The sequence below is a fragment of the Periophthalmus magnuspinnatus genome, chromosome 5, assembly GCF_009829125.3.
Source record: "Periophthalmus magnuspinnatus isolate fPerMag1 chromosome 5, fPerMag1.2.pri, whole genome shotgun sequence".
NCBI lineage: Eukaryota > Metazoa > Chordata > Actinopteri > Gobiiformes > Gobiidae > Periophthalmus > Periophthalmus magnuspinnatus.
Window position 1 is genome coordinate 29,393,135 of NC_047130.1, and position 17,731 is coordinate 29,410,865.

Here is a 17,731-nt window from a genome sequence, read left to right on the forward strand (position 1 = left end):
ACAAGAGATAAAAAACAAACAAAGCGTGTTTTCGTATTTGGTTTTACTGCAGTGGAATTATTAAATCCCCTGTCCAAAGTGTGCCTTTCCTTACTTGTCCAAAAGGGGGCAGTCTGCCAGTGGTGATTGTCATGAGTGAAGCATGTGAGTCCAGGCATGCTGCAGGTGTCATTATTCTGCAGGCGCTTGAGAAATTTACGTAGTTTCTTTCTGCGCTTTTGCTCCTTGGCCAGCCACTGTCCTTTCTGCTTTGACGATGGAATTCTACATAAACACAATAAAGACATTTCATGAGAGAAAGAGGCATTTTATTATTTGTTTATTTTTTCATCAACGTAAAGGAAACTTACCCCAGAGACTCAATATGTTCCGTATTTAGTTTGAAAATTTCTTTACTTTTAAAAAGATAACTGTAAAAAAAAAAAATTATTGGAAAGATCAATAGAATTTGAGATTATATATTTAAACATGTTTATGTGGTTTACCTTGGAGTGTTGCATTGGCATTCCTCTGGTCGCACCTTTTTCAAATGACCTTTGACCTCACGCAGATTCTTGATTTTACTTTGTAAAGTTTCAATCTAATCAAAAGTGTAAACAAGTAATAGAACATATTATACATCTCTTAATTAAAGTATTCTTAACTTAACACATAACACTTAAAATGTACATTTGTAATGTCACTAAACGTTTACTACTCAAGTTTCAGTGTAAATAAATAATAAAGTTATATAACTACAGCAGTGAATGATATAAATCTGGCTGAATGGGTATTGGCATGCGCAGGGCAAAGTGGATACTACTTCTGTCTTGTTGATTGATGATTACGCTTTCAAAATCAAGTCAAGTCAAGAACTGTTTCCAAATCCACTTTAAACACAAAAGGAAACTGAAAAGACTACCTCATGCTCAATGTGCAGTTTATGGTCCTTCCAGGCTTGGAGGGATTTGTAGAGACCCCCATCACACTTGACTGTGTCATTCATCAGGATAGAACACCTGCAGGAATAATAGTGTTCAATGTTTACACATCAACAGTTCAAGAGAATGGAGCTGTGGATACGGTTTTCATCAGCCCGGGGCGAGCACACACCTGTAGGTGACCTTTAGAGCAGTAGGGGGCGTTAGTTTGCTGCTGGTAGTAGGCTTGGCTGTGACTTCCATTCCACTGAATTCATCATTGTCCTCCTCGTACTGGAGTCTGTTCTTCTTATCTTTGACCCAGCTGCTGTTCTTGGTGCCCAGTGGCCGGTAGCCCTCCTCTAAGTCTACAGCGTACAGATCTCCATCCAGCTCAAAGGACACGGAGCGAGCCCAGCGCTTCCTCATCACTGTTTTGGTCGACTTCATCTCTACATGATTATAACAGATGCACATTTTAGTGAAATACACCTTCTGTTACTATACAATGATATCTTTGTAGTTTGAAAACGCCTGAGCTGTGTTTTATGTGACCACTTGATGGCAGCAGAGACACACCACTCTCTCAGACTAAACTTATGCACACATTCTCAGGCTTCAGATTAATGGCCTGTTTTGGTACAGCTCTGTAGGCTACTGCAAGGACATTCTAAAGTGAAGTACAAGTGTCATTCTGAACAAAATGAAATCAGTTATTAACTAGTGAAGCATGTGAGTGACAGGATGAACTTACTCTTTTTGGTGAGCAGTCTCTTCCTCTTTAGGATGGATGTTTTTAACGATAAATCGGCGCAATTACAGTAGGCAAAATTGGACGTGGGAGACAGTTTAGACCCACTGCTGGCCATCAGCGCCTGCATACGTGGGGCATAGAGACTGGCCATGCCTTTGCACTTATACAGCCTCAGTTTACCAGTCGGGTCCTCCACACACTGCCACTTCTGAAAATAGACACACAAAAATATAGAAGAATTGACTTTGCGCAGTGCCAACAGTTAATTTTCAATCTGCTAATGCTAATACTATTCCAGCTATTGAGATATTAAAGTGATATTGATGAATTTTGAATTAAAATGTATTGAAACTATTTTACTATAAAGAATTTTATCTTGGTGTAGAGAGGCGACCATTATCTTATCATGTTTGAACTGATCTTAATGTGCAGATTAACTAAAATATAAACAATGTACTTCAAAATATTTTAAAAACAGCTATATTATATATATTTTTTGCTATTTTTTGAGAATAGATAATTTTCTATGCCTCAGTCAGTATGAACATTCCCATCACTTCAGGAAAGGCTCACGTGCAAGATAAGTTCACACGCTAAGTTCTGAATATTTTACTAAGATAGCTCATATTTCATGTTTTTCTCACACATTAGGCCACATGCCAGTAACCCTCCTCTTGAAGGCCTAAATAATAGACTTTGAAGTCAATTTGAGCCCTCTCTAGCTCTGTGACAACATATTAGTCTAAATAAACTATCAGCCAGAGACTAAATTGTGCCTCTGCATGAACTACACTCCATGCTGTACCCTTGAAATATTAATCGCTACCACTTCTCTGCTTATGCAAGTAAAAGAGGATGTTATGGCTTCACACTATGATGTTTTTTCCAGCAACTAATTAAAAGTAGGTCCCTAGAACAAGTTTTCTGTCTTCATCCTGACCTAATGGTGCATTGTGTCGAATACTGTTTCTATTATTGAACCACACTACTAAAATTTGGATTCCTGCTTCACTTTGACACATAACTCGAGAGCTAGTCGTGTATACCGAGTGAAAACAGAGGGTGATACCTGTCCCGGCTGCTGGCAAGGTGTCTGATACTCCGCCTTTTGGCACAAGTCCTTTACTCGCTGATATTTGGGCAAAAAATTCTCCTCCTGGGCCATCTCTTTTCCATCAGCTCGTTTGTGTGGAGGCTTCCTGGGATTACAAGAACATTTGCTCAATTTTAGTGTCAAGACATTTGAGGCACTGACAAGACGGTGCCTTGAATAAGAATGTGTCTTTCTGAAGGTCAATCAATAAATATACCCTCTCTCCACGAGGAAAGAATCTCGCCAGGTTTTAGGCTTTTTGTTTACCTGGAACCTGAAAATAGTGAAACGTTACAAAATGACGACAGGGCTTGCTAATGTTTGCTTTTATAAGAAGGATATTTAAAAGGTTCTGCTAATTCCACTGTTTGCTTTACCTATTGACAGGCTTGTCTGTGTCTAGCAACTTGAGAATAGATTTTCCGTCCATTTCTGAGGGAATATCAACACCGGCCATGTCGAGCAGAGTTGGGGCTAGGTCAATGTTCAGCACTATGTGAGGGTTACTGCAGTAAAAGAGGATAAAATTGAATTGAATTAAATTTAAGATAAATATAAAAATATAAATGCCGCATTTAGGAGACTTACATAGCGCCTTGCTCCACATTTGGGCCTCGTACGTAGAAAGGTACTCGGATATCGAACTCATAAGGCATAGATTTGCCCTTGACAAGTCCAAACTGTCCGATATGATAGCCATGATCTGAGGTGTATATAATGTAAGTATTGTCCAGTTCCCCTGTCTCCACCAGCATGTTATACACCTATGGGAGGAAAGGACACATTAGCATTGCAAGAGTATAAAAGGTTATTTTATGTTTGCTCAAGTTTCTTCTCTCCAGTGACAGTCTAACGAAAAAGGATTGAAAAATTTACCAAGTGTGTCAGTGAATACATTAGACAGTCCCAGTCAGAACAGGCACAGATCTCCCAGGACTTGAGAGTGCTCTATTTGTCGGCGGTCGGCCTACCTTCTCTACACTGTCATCCACCGACAGCAGCGTCTGCATCCTCCTGCGCTGCAGCATGTTGGTGAACTGCATGTGCACTGGCTTCATGGGCCCCGTGTACCGCAGGATCCAGTGCTTGTCTGGGTTTGGTGCGTAGTTGTAGCTTGGTGTTCTAAAAAGATAAAAGACAGCACTTACCCAGCAATCTAAGTTAATAGCAGAATACATTAAAATTCTAAACATGATGATTAAAAAAGAGTGATCACGCATACTTAAATAAATATCATAAATCCACATTTGTCCTCTCTGTTTCAAATTACAGGAATGAATAATGTCCAACTTAGAGTTAATACTATTGTTCTTTGCTTGTGCTCACTATTTTTAATCTTCTCCCTCCTCTTTCTATGCTATTCTGCAAGGCTAAACAGGTTTTACAGAAAATGTGGGAAATGCAAAACATTGCAATCAATGGGTTTGTCCACAGTGAGAACACTTTGATCAATATTTAACTTCCAGCTATATGGAAGTTTAATTATTTAAGAATAAACAGGACACAATATCTAATGGGATGTGGAGAGGGTATGTATTTAACGTTTAAAGTCTATCGATTTGACTTTTAAGAATTGCTAATGGCTCAAAGCCGAATCCATTCTGGCAACTCTAATGCCGTGTGGAGATATGTCCTCAAGGTGCCAAGCAGCGACGGAAGTTTATCACCAGTCCAGCCCAACTTTTACAGCCTCTCTCTTCACATACAGTTGATAAGAGCAGCGAAATAGCCAGCCAAAGAGCTCCCACAAAACACTACCCAGGGGAGAGCAAATTTATGGAGAAAGAGCAATTAAAAGTTTGTACAAAGACGTTGAAGCAGGGTGTTCAGAATATTCAGAGTATAAAGCTTGTGTGGCACAGGTTAATGATGCTGAGGGATTATATGAAGCAGAAGGAGGGAGTGGGAAGCTGCAAGAACATGGCAAAATTGCAGTCTCATTACTGGCCCGCGATCTGTCTCTGGAGGCCAATAGCAGGTCTGCCATTAGGCAGCAGCAGTTGACAGCCAATCAGGAGCATGGAGAGTTGGACAAAGACGGGAACACTGTGTGAATGCACATAGCCATAAATCACTGCCTATGAATTAAATATAGATCAGTCATGCCGCTGTTTGATCATCTTTGACAAAATAGTACAAATTAGCAGGTCATTATCCCAGTAACACTAATGTGACAACACAAGAGCCAAATAAACTGGAGGGGAATATTGGCTGAGAGAGGAAGGATTCAGCTGCCAGGGGCTTACTGCAGGCACCAGAGATAAGATCGAGCTCAGATTATGGAATTTGTGTCATTCTGGGTCAAAGGAAAGACATGTGCATGTGTGGAGAATTTATAACAACAAAAATACTTATAACAGACTTGATCATGAGCCTCTTATTTAACCATTATTATGAACATGTTTAACTATAAATTATGCATTGACTTAATTGCACATGCTGTACAGTAGTTACATCATTTGGTAGGCAGTGTGTGATGTACTTACATGTGCTGTGATGCATTGGGGAAGGCAGTGCTGTACTGTGGGGCTGAGTCTTCTGGTCCGTGTGGGGCCACATGGCTCAGTACCATCATGACGGGACGGTGAGGGTACATCCTTTTGGACATGCGGAAGTAGTTGATGCTGTCGTTGGTAATGACGTCTGTCAGGTAATCCTAAACACAACACAGACCTGTCCATCAACATCTCAGTCTGAAGAAGGGCGTCAAGGAGCAGGTGTCAAATCATCACTGTCACATTATTAGCACTGTCAAAATAACCATCAGCCAACACCTAAAGACTATACCACACAAAGATAATACCATTTAGCCATTTTACAGTCATGTATTTACAGCTTCACATTTTTATTTTTTTTTGTTTTTTTAATAAATTGGACTAATATTAAAAAAACAACAATTTACATTCATCCAAATTATGGCATGAGGAACCCACAGAACATACAATACAGCACTTACAAAAGACGCATTGCTAACTGTGGTAACTACTAACATTTCTAAGATGCTGCTGAAATCATAAAATTGGTATACTGCACTGTCCACAATATGGCAGAAGATTAAAAGTTCATCAGCTCAGTAGCAAATAGAAGCCATCGCTATTAAAATTTGATTATTTAATATTCACAGGCTGTTGTAATGTTGAGATGATTATTTAATTACAGAACGTTATTGAAAAAACAGTGCCTAAAAAGTGTTGTTGATAGCCTCAAAAGAATAAGATATAGACTATTTTGTAAACTTGTTCAGCACACACCCTTGCATAGTCACTGCTGTGCTTCTCTCTCACTCCATTGCGGCAGAGGGTGTAGTTGTAGAAGCGCGAGTTTTTCACCAGTGCTACCCATTCCTTCCATCCCGGGGGTATATAGGAGCCATTATATTCATTGAGATACTTCCCAAAAAAAGCTATGGAAACAAAGAAAGTGTGTTAGGATTCTCAAGTTACAACATCGTCCTCATCCGTCAGTGTTTTCTCTCACCCGTCCTGTAGCCAGAATTGTTGAGGTGCACAGCAAATGTATGTGGCTCATGGTGGGCCTGCCAGGATGGAGAAGAGCAGTTCTCATTGTTGGTGTATGTGTGGTGGTTGTGCACGTACTTCCCCGTAAGGATGGAGGAGCGGGACGGGCAGCACATGGGGGTGGTGGAAAAGGCATTTGTGAAGTGGGTGCCGCCCTTCTCCATAACGTGGCGTGTCTTGTTCATGGCCTGCATTGAGCCTGGTAAAATAGAGAAGAAGTGTGAAGGCGGTAACAGGGATAGAGAAACCAAAACATTTCAAATGCAAGCAAGCATACGCCTACGATAACATTTATGAATATATTGAACAAAGTAGTAGTAACAAAGTGCAACAGCTCTTGAGCACATGTAAAAGTAACTCAGGACTCCTCTGTACTGAAAACTTTTCACACTAATGGTGATTGTTTGGGGAAACAGATGCTTGACCATAAAATCTAGCTTTTCAAAAGGAGTCTTCTCACTGGCAATCACAGGAGGACAAAGGTTGTCACAGAGGCCATTATGCGGCCACTTCAGTCCAACACACCGCTAAAGGACTTAAGCGGGTAGGGAGATGGCCAAGGTTTGGCACCCACACAATAGGAGCCAGAGACTGCCCTCATTTTATGCCAGCAATGGAGGAGCTGGCAGGTTCGCACATGACTTGGAGGGGGCCAGTTATTCTAGTGCCAGGAGGCAGCATTAGGCCAACTTTCCCTTGCAAATGTTAAAATGAAATGGTTGGAATGCCCAGATGATCTGAAAAAGCAGTGGGATTGTTTTTTTTGTAATATATATATATATATATATATATATATATATATATATATATATATATATATATATATATATATATATATATATATATATATATATATACAATTTTTGGGAAAATTCTATATTTTACAATGCAAAAATATCCTATATTATCCACAATTATTAATGTAAAGAATGGTTAAAGAAATTGAGAAGGTCCAAGGTCTTACCGAGCTCTATGTCCTGGTCATCTGTGAGGATGAGGATGATGTTGGGTCGGATATTGCGGAAATGGCGGTCTCTCTGTAATCGCGACCTGAGGCGATAACCTGACAGGTATCCAGAGGCTTCAGCTCCAGGCACAACTCCCACCAAAACAAGGCTCAGGATGAGGAGTAGAGGGGTCAAAAGCCCCCGCACTGCCATGTCTGTGTCCAGCAGTCACCTCCTCTGCTCCACGCTCAGCAGCTCACACTTAACCTGAGAGACAAGGCACAGAAGAAGAGAATAAGTAAGTCCACCCTTTCACAACAAAGACACACAAAACAGCTTTGCAAAAATAGCAGATGTAAGCCTTGCACTGCCATTACAGGTTGCTCTTCCGTACAAATGCACCCGTTTGGGCTGAGCTCAGCTCGTTAATCAATCATTAATGATGCATTAGAGTGGTGTCATTGGCTCAGTGTAATGATCTCTGGTGATGAGCACATGCTGCCAGGTTGGGGCTAATGGGCCTGGGCCGGGGACCAGCGCAAGCCTCACCCCCCTGAGAGGTTTAGAGAGATGTGAGGGTGGGTTGATGAGGTGGGGGTCGAGGTGAAGGACAGAGTAGAGAATTTAAAAAAATCAGGGCCAGGGTCATCAGGTAGCTCGCTCATGCGAAAAGACTAGAAAAACACAGGTCAACTACCTGTAAGTTCAGGCAGCTCTAAGCAACCACATCACTGCTTAATAGAGCTTAGGACGCAGATGTGAAGAACCAGACTGACATCTATGTGAGCCTAACAAACCGATGAAATAACAAGCTCAACACCTAAACAAATTGCTTTTTTCTATACATGCCATTTTTAGCCTTTTCCTCATTAATACCTATCACTACACCAGCAATACAGCCCGGCTTCCCGAGAAACTCTCCAACATAATTAAGACTTCGGCTGTAAACAAGTTGTGGAAACCCAAACTTTGTACTGAACATCAAAAAGCAAACAGCAACAGAAACTAATAACCTGTCTTCTCCTTGATGAAGCATGACACGATGACACATTTGTAAACATCGAATTAATAAAACCACAATTTAAAGCAGAGGTAGAATACAGGCCAATGGCTTAGGAAAACTATTCTGGGTTATTTTAATCATGACATATAATCAAAGAGCTAACACACCCCAGCGAGCAGAATCATCAACAGTTTACAGGCAGCAGCAGAAGTGTGCCCACAGAGATAGCCAGAGCAGAGGAGGGGGATGATGTCTTTATTAGGAAGCTGACAGTGTGGCCTCGCGGTTCACGAGACTATCCCCTCTGCTGACATTTCTCATTTAGACAATAACTGTGCCATACAAATCCACATCAGGAAACAGGGAAACATGACGCAGTGTGTATGAGCGAGTATTAAAGGCTCCGTGCCCATGTAATTGAGAAATATTAGTCTTGCCCCAGTGCAGATATATTATTGTATAAGCAGGTCTTAAAGTAAAAAAGTCCACTGTGTACTGTCTGTATCTGCGTGTGTTTCAAGGTAATATAACATCAACTTGAGAACGGCACTGGAAACAAACAGCAAATAGACTGAGCATTGAATATGTGTAGTCAATATTGTTGTTTTTACGTATTCGTCGTGGTTGTTTTTATATTTTCGACTTAAGTTTGATCGTACCAAACCAAATACAATACCAAATACAAATTGTTCAGCCTTCAAATTCCAATTATTCCAAAATTATTCACTGCCATTTGGTAAAATAAATCAAAAGAAAAAACGTTGCTATACAATTTATTATCCAGATCAGCACGATCTGGACAGAAAATAAAATTCAAATAAATATTTATAAGCAAGAAGAAGATATTTATGATAATATTTTACTATGTCTAAGTTCCAACTGTTCACCTTTAAGCATGAAATATATTCAAATACCAATAGCACTGGAAACTAAGATGAATATTTAATATAAAGAAGAGAAGTCAGAGAAAGCTTGAGACAAACCAAGTATAAAAACTATAAAACATGTAAATGCTGTTAGCTCAAGAAGACCTGTGAAGTATTAGTGATCTAAAGTCAACTCTTTTATTTATCCGTGTGCTCATTAGGGTCTTTCGCGCACACACCTACGCATGTCCGTCTGCCTCTGCTTCTGTAAACACACACAAACTGCAGTGATGATGATGAGTGCTAACACTGTAGCAGCTGTGTTAGCTCTGCTCTCATGCTCTGCGGGCTTGTGACTATCTTCCCCCAGAGGAGCACCTGATCCCTGACCCACGGTGCTGCGGTTGTTTCGGATTGTCCTAGCTCCTTTTTCTCTGTCTCGCTTTCGTTCCTGCTGGGGGATTAAAACCAGGCACAAGCAGCAAAGGACAAAAGTGCTGGAAGTGAGACATTTACTTAACCCATTGCACACATGCACTGCCTTTAAGAATCCTCTGTGAATACGCAATTAAAGGTCTTCTATCCAATTTTCTTTCCATATATTTAAGAGAAATGTGTCTTGCCCCAGTACAGATATATCACATAAGCCCCTCTTAAATGTGCTGTGAACTGTCTGTATTTAATTAGAAAGCATTCTATTATCCAATAAGCAGGAGGTGCCCATTAGCAAGCTAGTTGTTGTTAGCTTTGGTATCTGAGAGTTGGGAAAAGTGCTTATAAACTCATTGTGGTGAATAATTAGAACGCTCCGAATGCATAAGGTAAATGAGGAATACAGTTGGACCACTACAAATCGTTTAAAAATATAAGTCGCACTTTTTTTCAGTTTGTCCAGGGGTTCGACTTATACTCAGATGCGATTTATGTGTGAAATTACTAAAATATATAATGTCACATCTTCGTTATTGTCTGTATTATTGTATCTACTACTCCTGTATCATTGAAATTTAAACATTTCAATATTACGCTAATTTAAAAGACATCTGAGAAAGACTGAACAAAAATGCCCCTAAAAGAAAATGCTATTCTGTTGAGTCTGAGTCATTCCAGACACGTGTTCAGTTCTGTCTATGCTTCAAGTAGCTAAATAAATATAAATGTGTTATGATAGCGTGCTGTACTGATATTCAGCCTGTTGTTCTCTATTTTATTCTTATTAATATAACTTGCTTTAAAGATAAAATGTCTGTTCTTGGTCTTGGATTTTGTAAACTCCATTTCCCCAAAAATGCGACTTATACATGTTTTTTTCTTCATTATTTTGCATATTTGGCTGGTGCGACTTATACTCCAGAGCGACTTATACTCCAGAAAATACAGTACATCTGTTTTTCACATTGTTAGACAGTAAAACCAGCGTTAGCACCTTTAAATCTAGGTTGCGGTGTTGTCTTTGGTGCTTGTTTATCTGCTCTGAAAGCTGATGTGGTCAAAGCCTGTCCACAACAAATAACGCAGTAGTTATTTATAGACCCGATTTACAAGAAAACCTTCAATCTGCCACATGCATCTATCAATAGCTTTGTATGTAAATAAAGGCATATTGACATGCCACGGCCGTAGATATTTTCTGACATTAATCCCGTGGGGCCACCTCCTCTCCAAAGATATTGAGGACTAATTGGATTTGGGGGCTTTTATCTGCTTGAACTGACACATACAGTTCTTTCTTCACACTTCCCTTCTGCTTTCATCCCCCTGTATTGTTTATCTCTCTGGGTGGCAGATGCTACATAAAAAGGCAGAGCTAAAAGGCACAGGAAACCGCAGCGTCCAAACACACACAAGCAATTAGACTTTCAATATAGAGGAAAAACACAGAGATGAGGCGCTTAGAAAAATAGTGGTTTCAGTCAGACTATTTTCCGTGTCCAAAACTTCGAAAGAGACTGTTTAATATTATTCAAGTCTATTTCGCCAGATGGAATTATTGGGTACAATTCAAGTCTTTACAGCGACACACAGCTACTGTTGCAACAATATTTACTTGATTATGATACTAAAGAAAACACAAAACGCTCAATACCAATTCTGATACCAAAATTATAAAATACACTTGTTTTCGTGCAACAGAATGTAATTGTCAACAGAAAAAAATATCAGTTTCTATTCCCCTGTGGGCTTTTATTAGTTCAAATATGAAGACTATTCTAGGTCTGGGAAAGCGTCAACTTTATTTTTTGTTTTCTTTCTTTCAACACTGATGTCTCTTCAGCTGAGTATCTAGTCTTTGTGTAGCATAGTATCTTTCTTTCTTTTTTGACAACCATAAGACAGTGCCATGTGCTTTTATCTGATGACAATGAGTGGTAGTACCATCTCACCCACCTCACGTCAAGTCTTCTCGAGGCATCAGGTAAGCAGGAGTTTACTTCTAGTGTCAACACCCCCTCACGTTCTACACAGTACACATCCAAACAGTCGTGCGTGTCAGCTGCGGTCTTTTAAGTTATGCGTGTATAAATCGACGCCGCCTTCTCTTTCGCGCAAACATATATACATGATTAGAAGTCGTTGTGAAGGCTTACACCTGCTCCCTGGTCTCTCCAATAAAGCCACTAAAGTTTAATTAAGACTTGAGCGAAGAAATCTGTTACTGCGCCGTTACACTTAAGCATCTAAAAAAACATGAAATATAGCAAAAATAAACTACTACTGTCATGCACAATAACACAATAACGTTGCCTTCTCTGAAATATAAAAAAATATGAATACAAAGTACATTTAGATAGCAGAATATACTATGATACTATTATACAAATGAGTCTTAATGTGATTTGATGCAACAGAAACATTATAAAAGGCTCTACTAATGGATGGAGGCAATCAAACTATTTGTGTACAGAAGGTTCATCGCAATAAAACAAATAATCAAAGCGCATATTAATAAAAATGACAAAGGACGCTCTTATTTAGATTTATACTGCGTAACTTCCTCTATAAGTGACAAAATGGAGTCGTATAACGATCTTCTAACCCTGTTTTAGACCACTACACACAAATTATAAAAGATTCTTGCATAAGTTAAATCATTTTTCGGTCTTCTCTCAAGTGTTAATGCGCATCGACCCATTTTAAATCACTATCTCGATTCAAACTTTTCTCAACTTTAGGAAAGCCCTCCCACTCTGTTCTTATGCAAGTTGCGTAGTTTCAGTAGGGAGGGCTAGTTTTCTCCATCTCAGCTTTTTCCACTAAGTGAACCGCCAACGACAATGCTGATTCAGCCAAATAAGATAGAATGAAAGTGGATTTTTTGCCATTTAGACAGAAGCACAAGACAACATGAGTAAATATAACTCTCAGCAAAACTCATTAAAGGCTCCGGGCTGGTAAGTAAGCGCCAGGGAGAGAGCCGTAAGAATATGAGATCACAGGGAATTGGGTTCTGAAGCATGTTTGAGAAGTCAGGATCATCTGAGGTGATCCTAATGCTGAATGATGTCTGGAAGTCAAGACGTGGAGAGAAGTTTTGCTGCTCCTCTGTCACTGGCTTGTAAAGAGGCTCTAAGAGACAGCAGCCATGCATCACCTGATAAAAACTTAATGCCTGTCATGTTTTATTGATAAGGCTGAATTATAAATGGTGTGACAACAGACCGATGTCACTGCATGAGCATGATCCGAAGAGATGGAAGATATGTTACACTGGTCAGCATCATACAAGTGTCCTTCAACACTTAGGAGAAAGGAGTGAGAAGAGTGCCTGATAAATCTTCCAAAGATTTTGCTATTTCACTAATGTACTTTTCTCCTATAAATAAAAGAAGGCTTTAACACAGGCACAGTCTGATTCATCCAATCTGAGCCCCCTGAGAAGTACATGGGCAGAATATGGGAAAAGCAAGTCAAAAACAGACATTTATTACATATTGAAGAAGGCCGAGTCATGGCATACACTTGCAATTTAATCAGCTATGTCTGCTAATGCATATGAAAAATGGAAGCGAAAGCCCACAAGCTCCTCCATCACGAATGCAGAGAGTCGGATGTGAGAACCTCTAGGCAGGCTCCGCAGAGTACAAAGCCCCCAATGCAGATGGATTTTTCCCAAACACAAACCAGGCTCAGACCAAGGCGCCCATATAAAGCAAAAAAGAATAAAACAGAATACTCAAACAGCTATCTCCTCTTGTTATTTCCACAACACACATTGTCTTTCTGCCTCCTTATACTGAGAAAGTATTGAGGATGGCATAAATATTCTACCAGTGGCTCTGTGGCTCACTGCAACACTATCGAGTCAATCTGCTCGGTCATAATTGAGGCTGGCAGGGCCAAGCTCATGTGTGACTTTGTTCACACTGGCCGGCCTCACACAGAACAGGCTGTGCACAACCTCTAAGGACCCTTGAATTTACCAACAAAAGTCGCTATTCACATGCTAATTGTGCAACGGCATGCATTTATGTCAGACTAACTTTGCCCAACAGCAGCGAGTCCATGCTACAATTTTGAGCAGTTGTGTGTACGCACGGTTGTGTCACTGGGGTTCAATGCTGTATGGAATGCTTTTTACATGTTAATAAGGAACCATGGTGTTTCCATCTATTACTTCGTGTTTATAAACCACTTCTTCAGCACCAGAATCTTTAGTAACAGCATAACGACTGACCACCTAAAGAAACTGAAGAGATTGAAATGGCACATACACCATGCACTGTTTCTATTATGAATTCAAGATATTTATACGTTTTTCCTTAATAGTGGACTTCTATATCTCTTTAATTTCCCATTTATGACAGACCCTGCAATCAATAACGAAGCTTAATAAGATACCGCCATAATTTTCATCATTTCACGGGTTACAAACGGCTGCTACAGTACCAGGATATAACCTTGAAAATTCAGAGGCTCTTGAACACTCTCGTGGCTTCAAATGGTGTCTGCCTATACATTCGGATGACAAATGTGCTTTTACTTGCTAATAACTAACTTTAATAGTTGGGAATGACGAGAGATAATGCTGAAGCTGATCCCATTCACAAGAAAGATTTAATTTAGATTTCCCTCAGGTTGTGATAAGCCTGACGCACTGCAGAGATCTCCAGATGACAGTCAGAACGTTCACAGCGATTTTCTGTTTGAATACACACACACAAAAGGCTAGTGGCTGGACTTTAAAAATGAGAAAATGAGATTCCGTCTACAATCAAGAGGCTTAGGAGAAGTAGTATTGCTGTTTCAGTGAACAATGGTGTGCGCGCTATAATGGCACCTTCTCACTGTTTGCACAATATTCTTTAGTAACCTTTACCTTGCGGAATGTGCTGCCGAGACACTGAAATATGAAAGAGAGTCATTTTAGTACTTATCACATCATTAATCCTGCAGTGAGTCTGCTGCCCCGAGAGAAGGGGTGAGACACTGATGTTTTCTGGCTGGAAACACGTTGGATAACAACACAACACATTCAACACACTTTAAGCGGACGGCACAAGATGTTCGCAATACAACATTCATATGCCAACAATATATAGCATCTGTAGAAGGATTGTCTGTAGAAAAGCAAGAATCCATTTGTGAAAACCACCAATGGTCAAAAGAACAGCACTGATACCGAGCTATTTTAGAGCCTGCGTGTTGAGGACATATTTTTAGAGCTAAACATCAGCAAATAAAAACAAGAGGGATACAGACAGGATATTGGCTGAAATGTTCTGTAGAAGTAAATGGGTGACAAGAGAGACATTTAGAAACAAGTGTGTTGTGTTTTTGACTGCAAAAATGATAACAGATGTTTTCCCTTTGATTTTACTGAATGTAAACACTGTGCTAGTACTTGTAAAATGCATTGGCTGGACTACAACTCAATCAACATAAAGACCAAAAGTGACAAATTCAGACTTTATTCAATTCACTGACTACTGAAAGTTAAACAAGTGAATATGTCTATTAACAAACAGACATCTATTTGAAAAGTTTCTCAGTCTATAATAGGTAAATATATTCTTTTGCTTGGGAGAAGAGAGATGTGACATGTTCATCAGTAAAACTATCCAGGCGGCTTCCTAATTAAATTCAAACTATTTGCCCATGCTATGAATGTATCCATATTCACAAAGCCATATAGGAAAATGAAGCTAGCTTTAGCAGCATCATCTGTGCGCCTGCCACTCTATCACCCTGAGCAGCCATTATGCTATAGCTGGTGTCAACATGAGAGATGGAGAGGCTGGAGGATTGGTGGGATGATTATAAACAAAACAAAAGGCATGTTCACATTGAGGGAACAAAGCGCGCTGACACACTCCCAGGGTCTGCATTTTCACTCGAAATGTGCACTGCAGACAGCCAGTTTATCACTTCCAATACTCCACCCCAGGCACAGAAAGCCCAAACAAGAGTCCCTAATAGTTAGCTAATTATCTCTGATTGTGCAGGATTGAACAGTACTGCACTGTTCTTCACTGTTTAGTTTCAGCAGAGCTTGGGGATATCGCACAGCAACCGTCTGCTGTTTTGTCTGGTTCAGGTTTTACAAACTATCAGTGAGGATGCTCCTCATAATGACTTTGGATGGGAGCCACAGCACAAATAAGTGGTTTAAAAAACTGCAACAAGGCTGATTGATGACTGAATTTACTGCTGCAGTCTGGAAACACATTTCACTTTTATTCACACTTCCACTCTCTGCTTGCTGTTTCCAGGAGCAACACTGAGGTATGTGTGGCAAGCGTGGTGGTCTGCAGGTTTTAGAGAGCTCCTGGCAGGGTCCACCCAAGGGTCACAGCATTTACCCCCCCCTCTGCAGCTCTGCCGTATGCTCCAGGAGAAGCCACAGAGAACATGGAGGTGTGAGAGACAACAAAACAGAGACCCCATTGTCGCCCCCTCGGGTCCGACCCCCTCTGTCCTAACTCTGGAGCTTTAGGACCCAGAGAATGAGCTGCTGTCAATGGTGTTTTGTAAATACGTGGCTGTTCTCACTTTGGATTCAGATGTCAGAGGAAAATGTGGCTGCTTGGCAGTCCATGGGTGTCTGTGCCTTTCCTGTTCTATTGAGCCATGTATGGGAAAGCCATTAGCAGAGCATCACAAAGACTGACCCAAACGCCAGCTCCTTTGAGACAGGGGTTGACAGCTAAAACAAGTGAGCGAGCTGGTGGACAGGGCAGCCTGCTGAGTGATGGCTGTTTCTTATTGGCACTTATTGACCAGAGGCAAAGCCCCCCTACAGTGTCTCCCATCCAAAGTTAAATGGATTACAGACGAATCAGCCGGGGCCCATTGTCTGCCTGACCTAACTACCTCTCTGAGACCTGGGTACCATCATGTAGGTTCTGACACTGGAGCATATAAGTCACATACCACTCATTAATTTAGACAACTTGGTCTCAATTAGAATAGATTAGTCTTTATACAAGATGTTTGTACTAACACTACCAGCAGAAGGAGTCAAGAGCAACATATTACAAAATTGACCCTAAATGTCCTGTGACTAAAACAGAGGGCAGGGTAGACTGGTCTTCTCCACTGTCTCCATTTTTACACTTTCTGTTTTAGAACAGAAAGTTCCAAGCACAGTCATGAAAACTTCTTAACACTATAGGGCATTTCTACTCAAAAATCAGATCAGTGGCAGTAAATCAAAGTTACAAGCTCAAGAAATATGGAGCTGGCAAAAATATTCTTATACTATGATACCACTGCAATATTAAGCGAGGATTTCTACATGTCAAACACATACCTCCTGGCAAAGTGTGCAGTGTGTCGATCCTGTGTCGATCTATTTCAAGTCTATTTCAACACAGTGGGCTCCTTTTCAAGGCCCTGAAGTTTATAAAACAATTCTTTCTGATCTTTTCATTGGTTTAGGTTAACGTTACACATTTTGAGGTGAACATATTACAGTTGGCCAGTTAGCAGGCTAGTTTTTAGCTTTACCGTGATGGCAAAACTCTGCTCTGGTCCCTGAAATTTTTAAAATGCCCTTATAAACTCAAGGTGTAAGGTAAGTGAGGCACAATTTTGAATCACTGCAAATCGTTTAAATTAAATAGTTCTGTTTTCATGTTTTTTAAGACAGTAAAAAATCTGGTAAAGCAAACTATACAAAGGTGAAACTATGTGAACAAAGCTTTAATAGTTCAAGCCTCAGCTCTTAACCAACTGTCAAAGAACTGCAAATATTGATCTAGGTTGATGTCTCTATCCTTTGTAAATGCCATTATGCAAGTGAGCTGAGCGGAGCTGAGTCACTGTCCCAACTTCAGCGCTCACTTGTGCTTTAATCTGAGTGATCCTAGTATTTTGTACTCAAGTAGAAGTACAGTTACACTACCAGGGAAAGGTTTGGACACACTTTTTCATTTTAAGTGTGATTAAACACTTAAACTGCTCCCACAACTACATTTCAAATAGAGCTTATTACTTGGACAGTACCTGGAGGACTAAAGGGGTGTCATGAGGCACGCATTATCTGCCTGCGTGTTCTCCCCCTCACGCACCTGCCTGAGTCCGGAGCTGGGCGGAGTTCGGAGCTGGGCGGAGTTGCTGGCTTCTCCTGCGCGCACCTGGAGCACATCAGCGCAATCACCTCCACCTGGTGCGGAGCTTAAGATGGACGAGCTTCAGACACTCGCCCCCTT

At 40.5% G+C, this 17,731-nt stretch overlaps 1 protein-coding gene across 4 annotated transcripts in view; it reads right to left on the reverse strand.

Moving 5' to 3' along the window:
• The window catches only part of sulf2a (sulfatase 2a), a 40,865-nt gene that overhangs the window by 2,168 nt on the left and 20,966 nt on the right, over positions 1-17,731 (reverse strand). For all 4 annotated transcript variants that reach the window (XM_033966727.2, XM_033966729.2, XM_055221837.1 and 1 more), the window contains 15 exons: positions 7,229-7,478; positions 6,224-6,463; positions 5,998-6,149; positions 5,233-5,402; positions 3,718-3,868; positions 3,335-3,510; positions 3,124-3,252; positions 2,964-3,020; positions 2,723-2,852; positions 1,654-1,861; positions 1,093-1,351; positions 902-998; positions 486-580; positions 351-410; positions 95-264 (listed from right to left, as the gene is read on the reverse strand). In XM_033966727.2, the coding sequence (XP_033822618.1) occupies positions 95-264; positions 351-410; positions 486-580; positions 902-998; positions 1,093-1,351; positions 1,654-1,861; positions 2,723-2,852; positions 2,964-3,020; positions 3,124-3,252; positions 3,335-3,510; positions 3,718-3,868; positions 5,233-5,402; positions 5,998-6,149; positions 6,224-6,463; positions 7,229-7,424 (2,290 nt within the window). In that variant the 5' untranslated portion in view covers positions 7,425-7,478. The remainder of the gene's footprint in view (positions 1-94; positions 265-350; positions 411-485; positions 581-901; positions 999-1,092; positions 1,352-1,653; positions 1,862-2,722; positions 2,853-2,963; positions 3,021-3,123; positions 3,253-3,334; positions 3,511-3,717; positions 3,869-5,232; positions 5,403-5,997; positions 6,150-6,223; positions 6,464-7,228; positions 7,479-17,731) is intronic.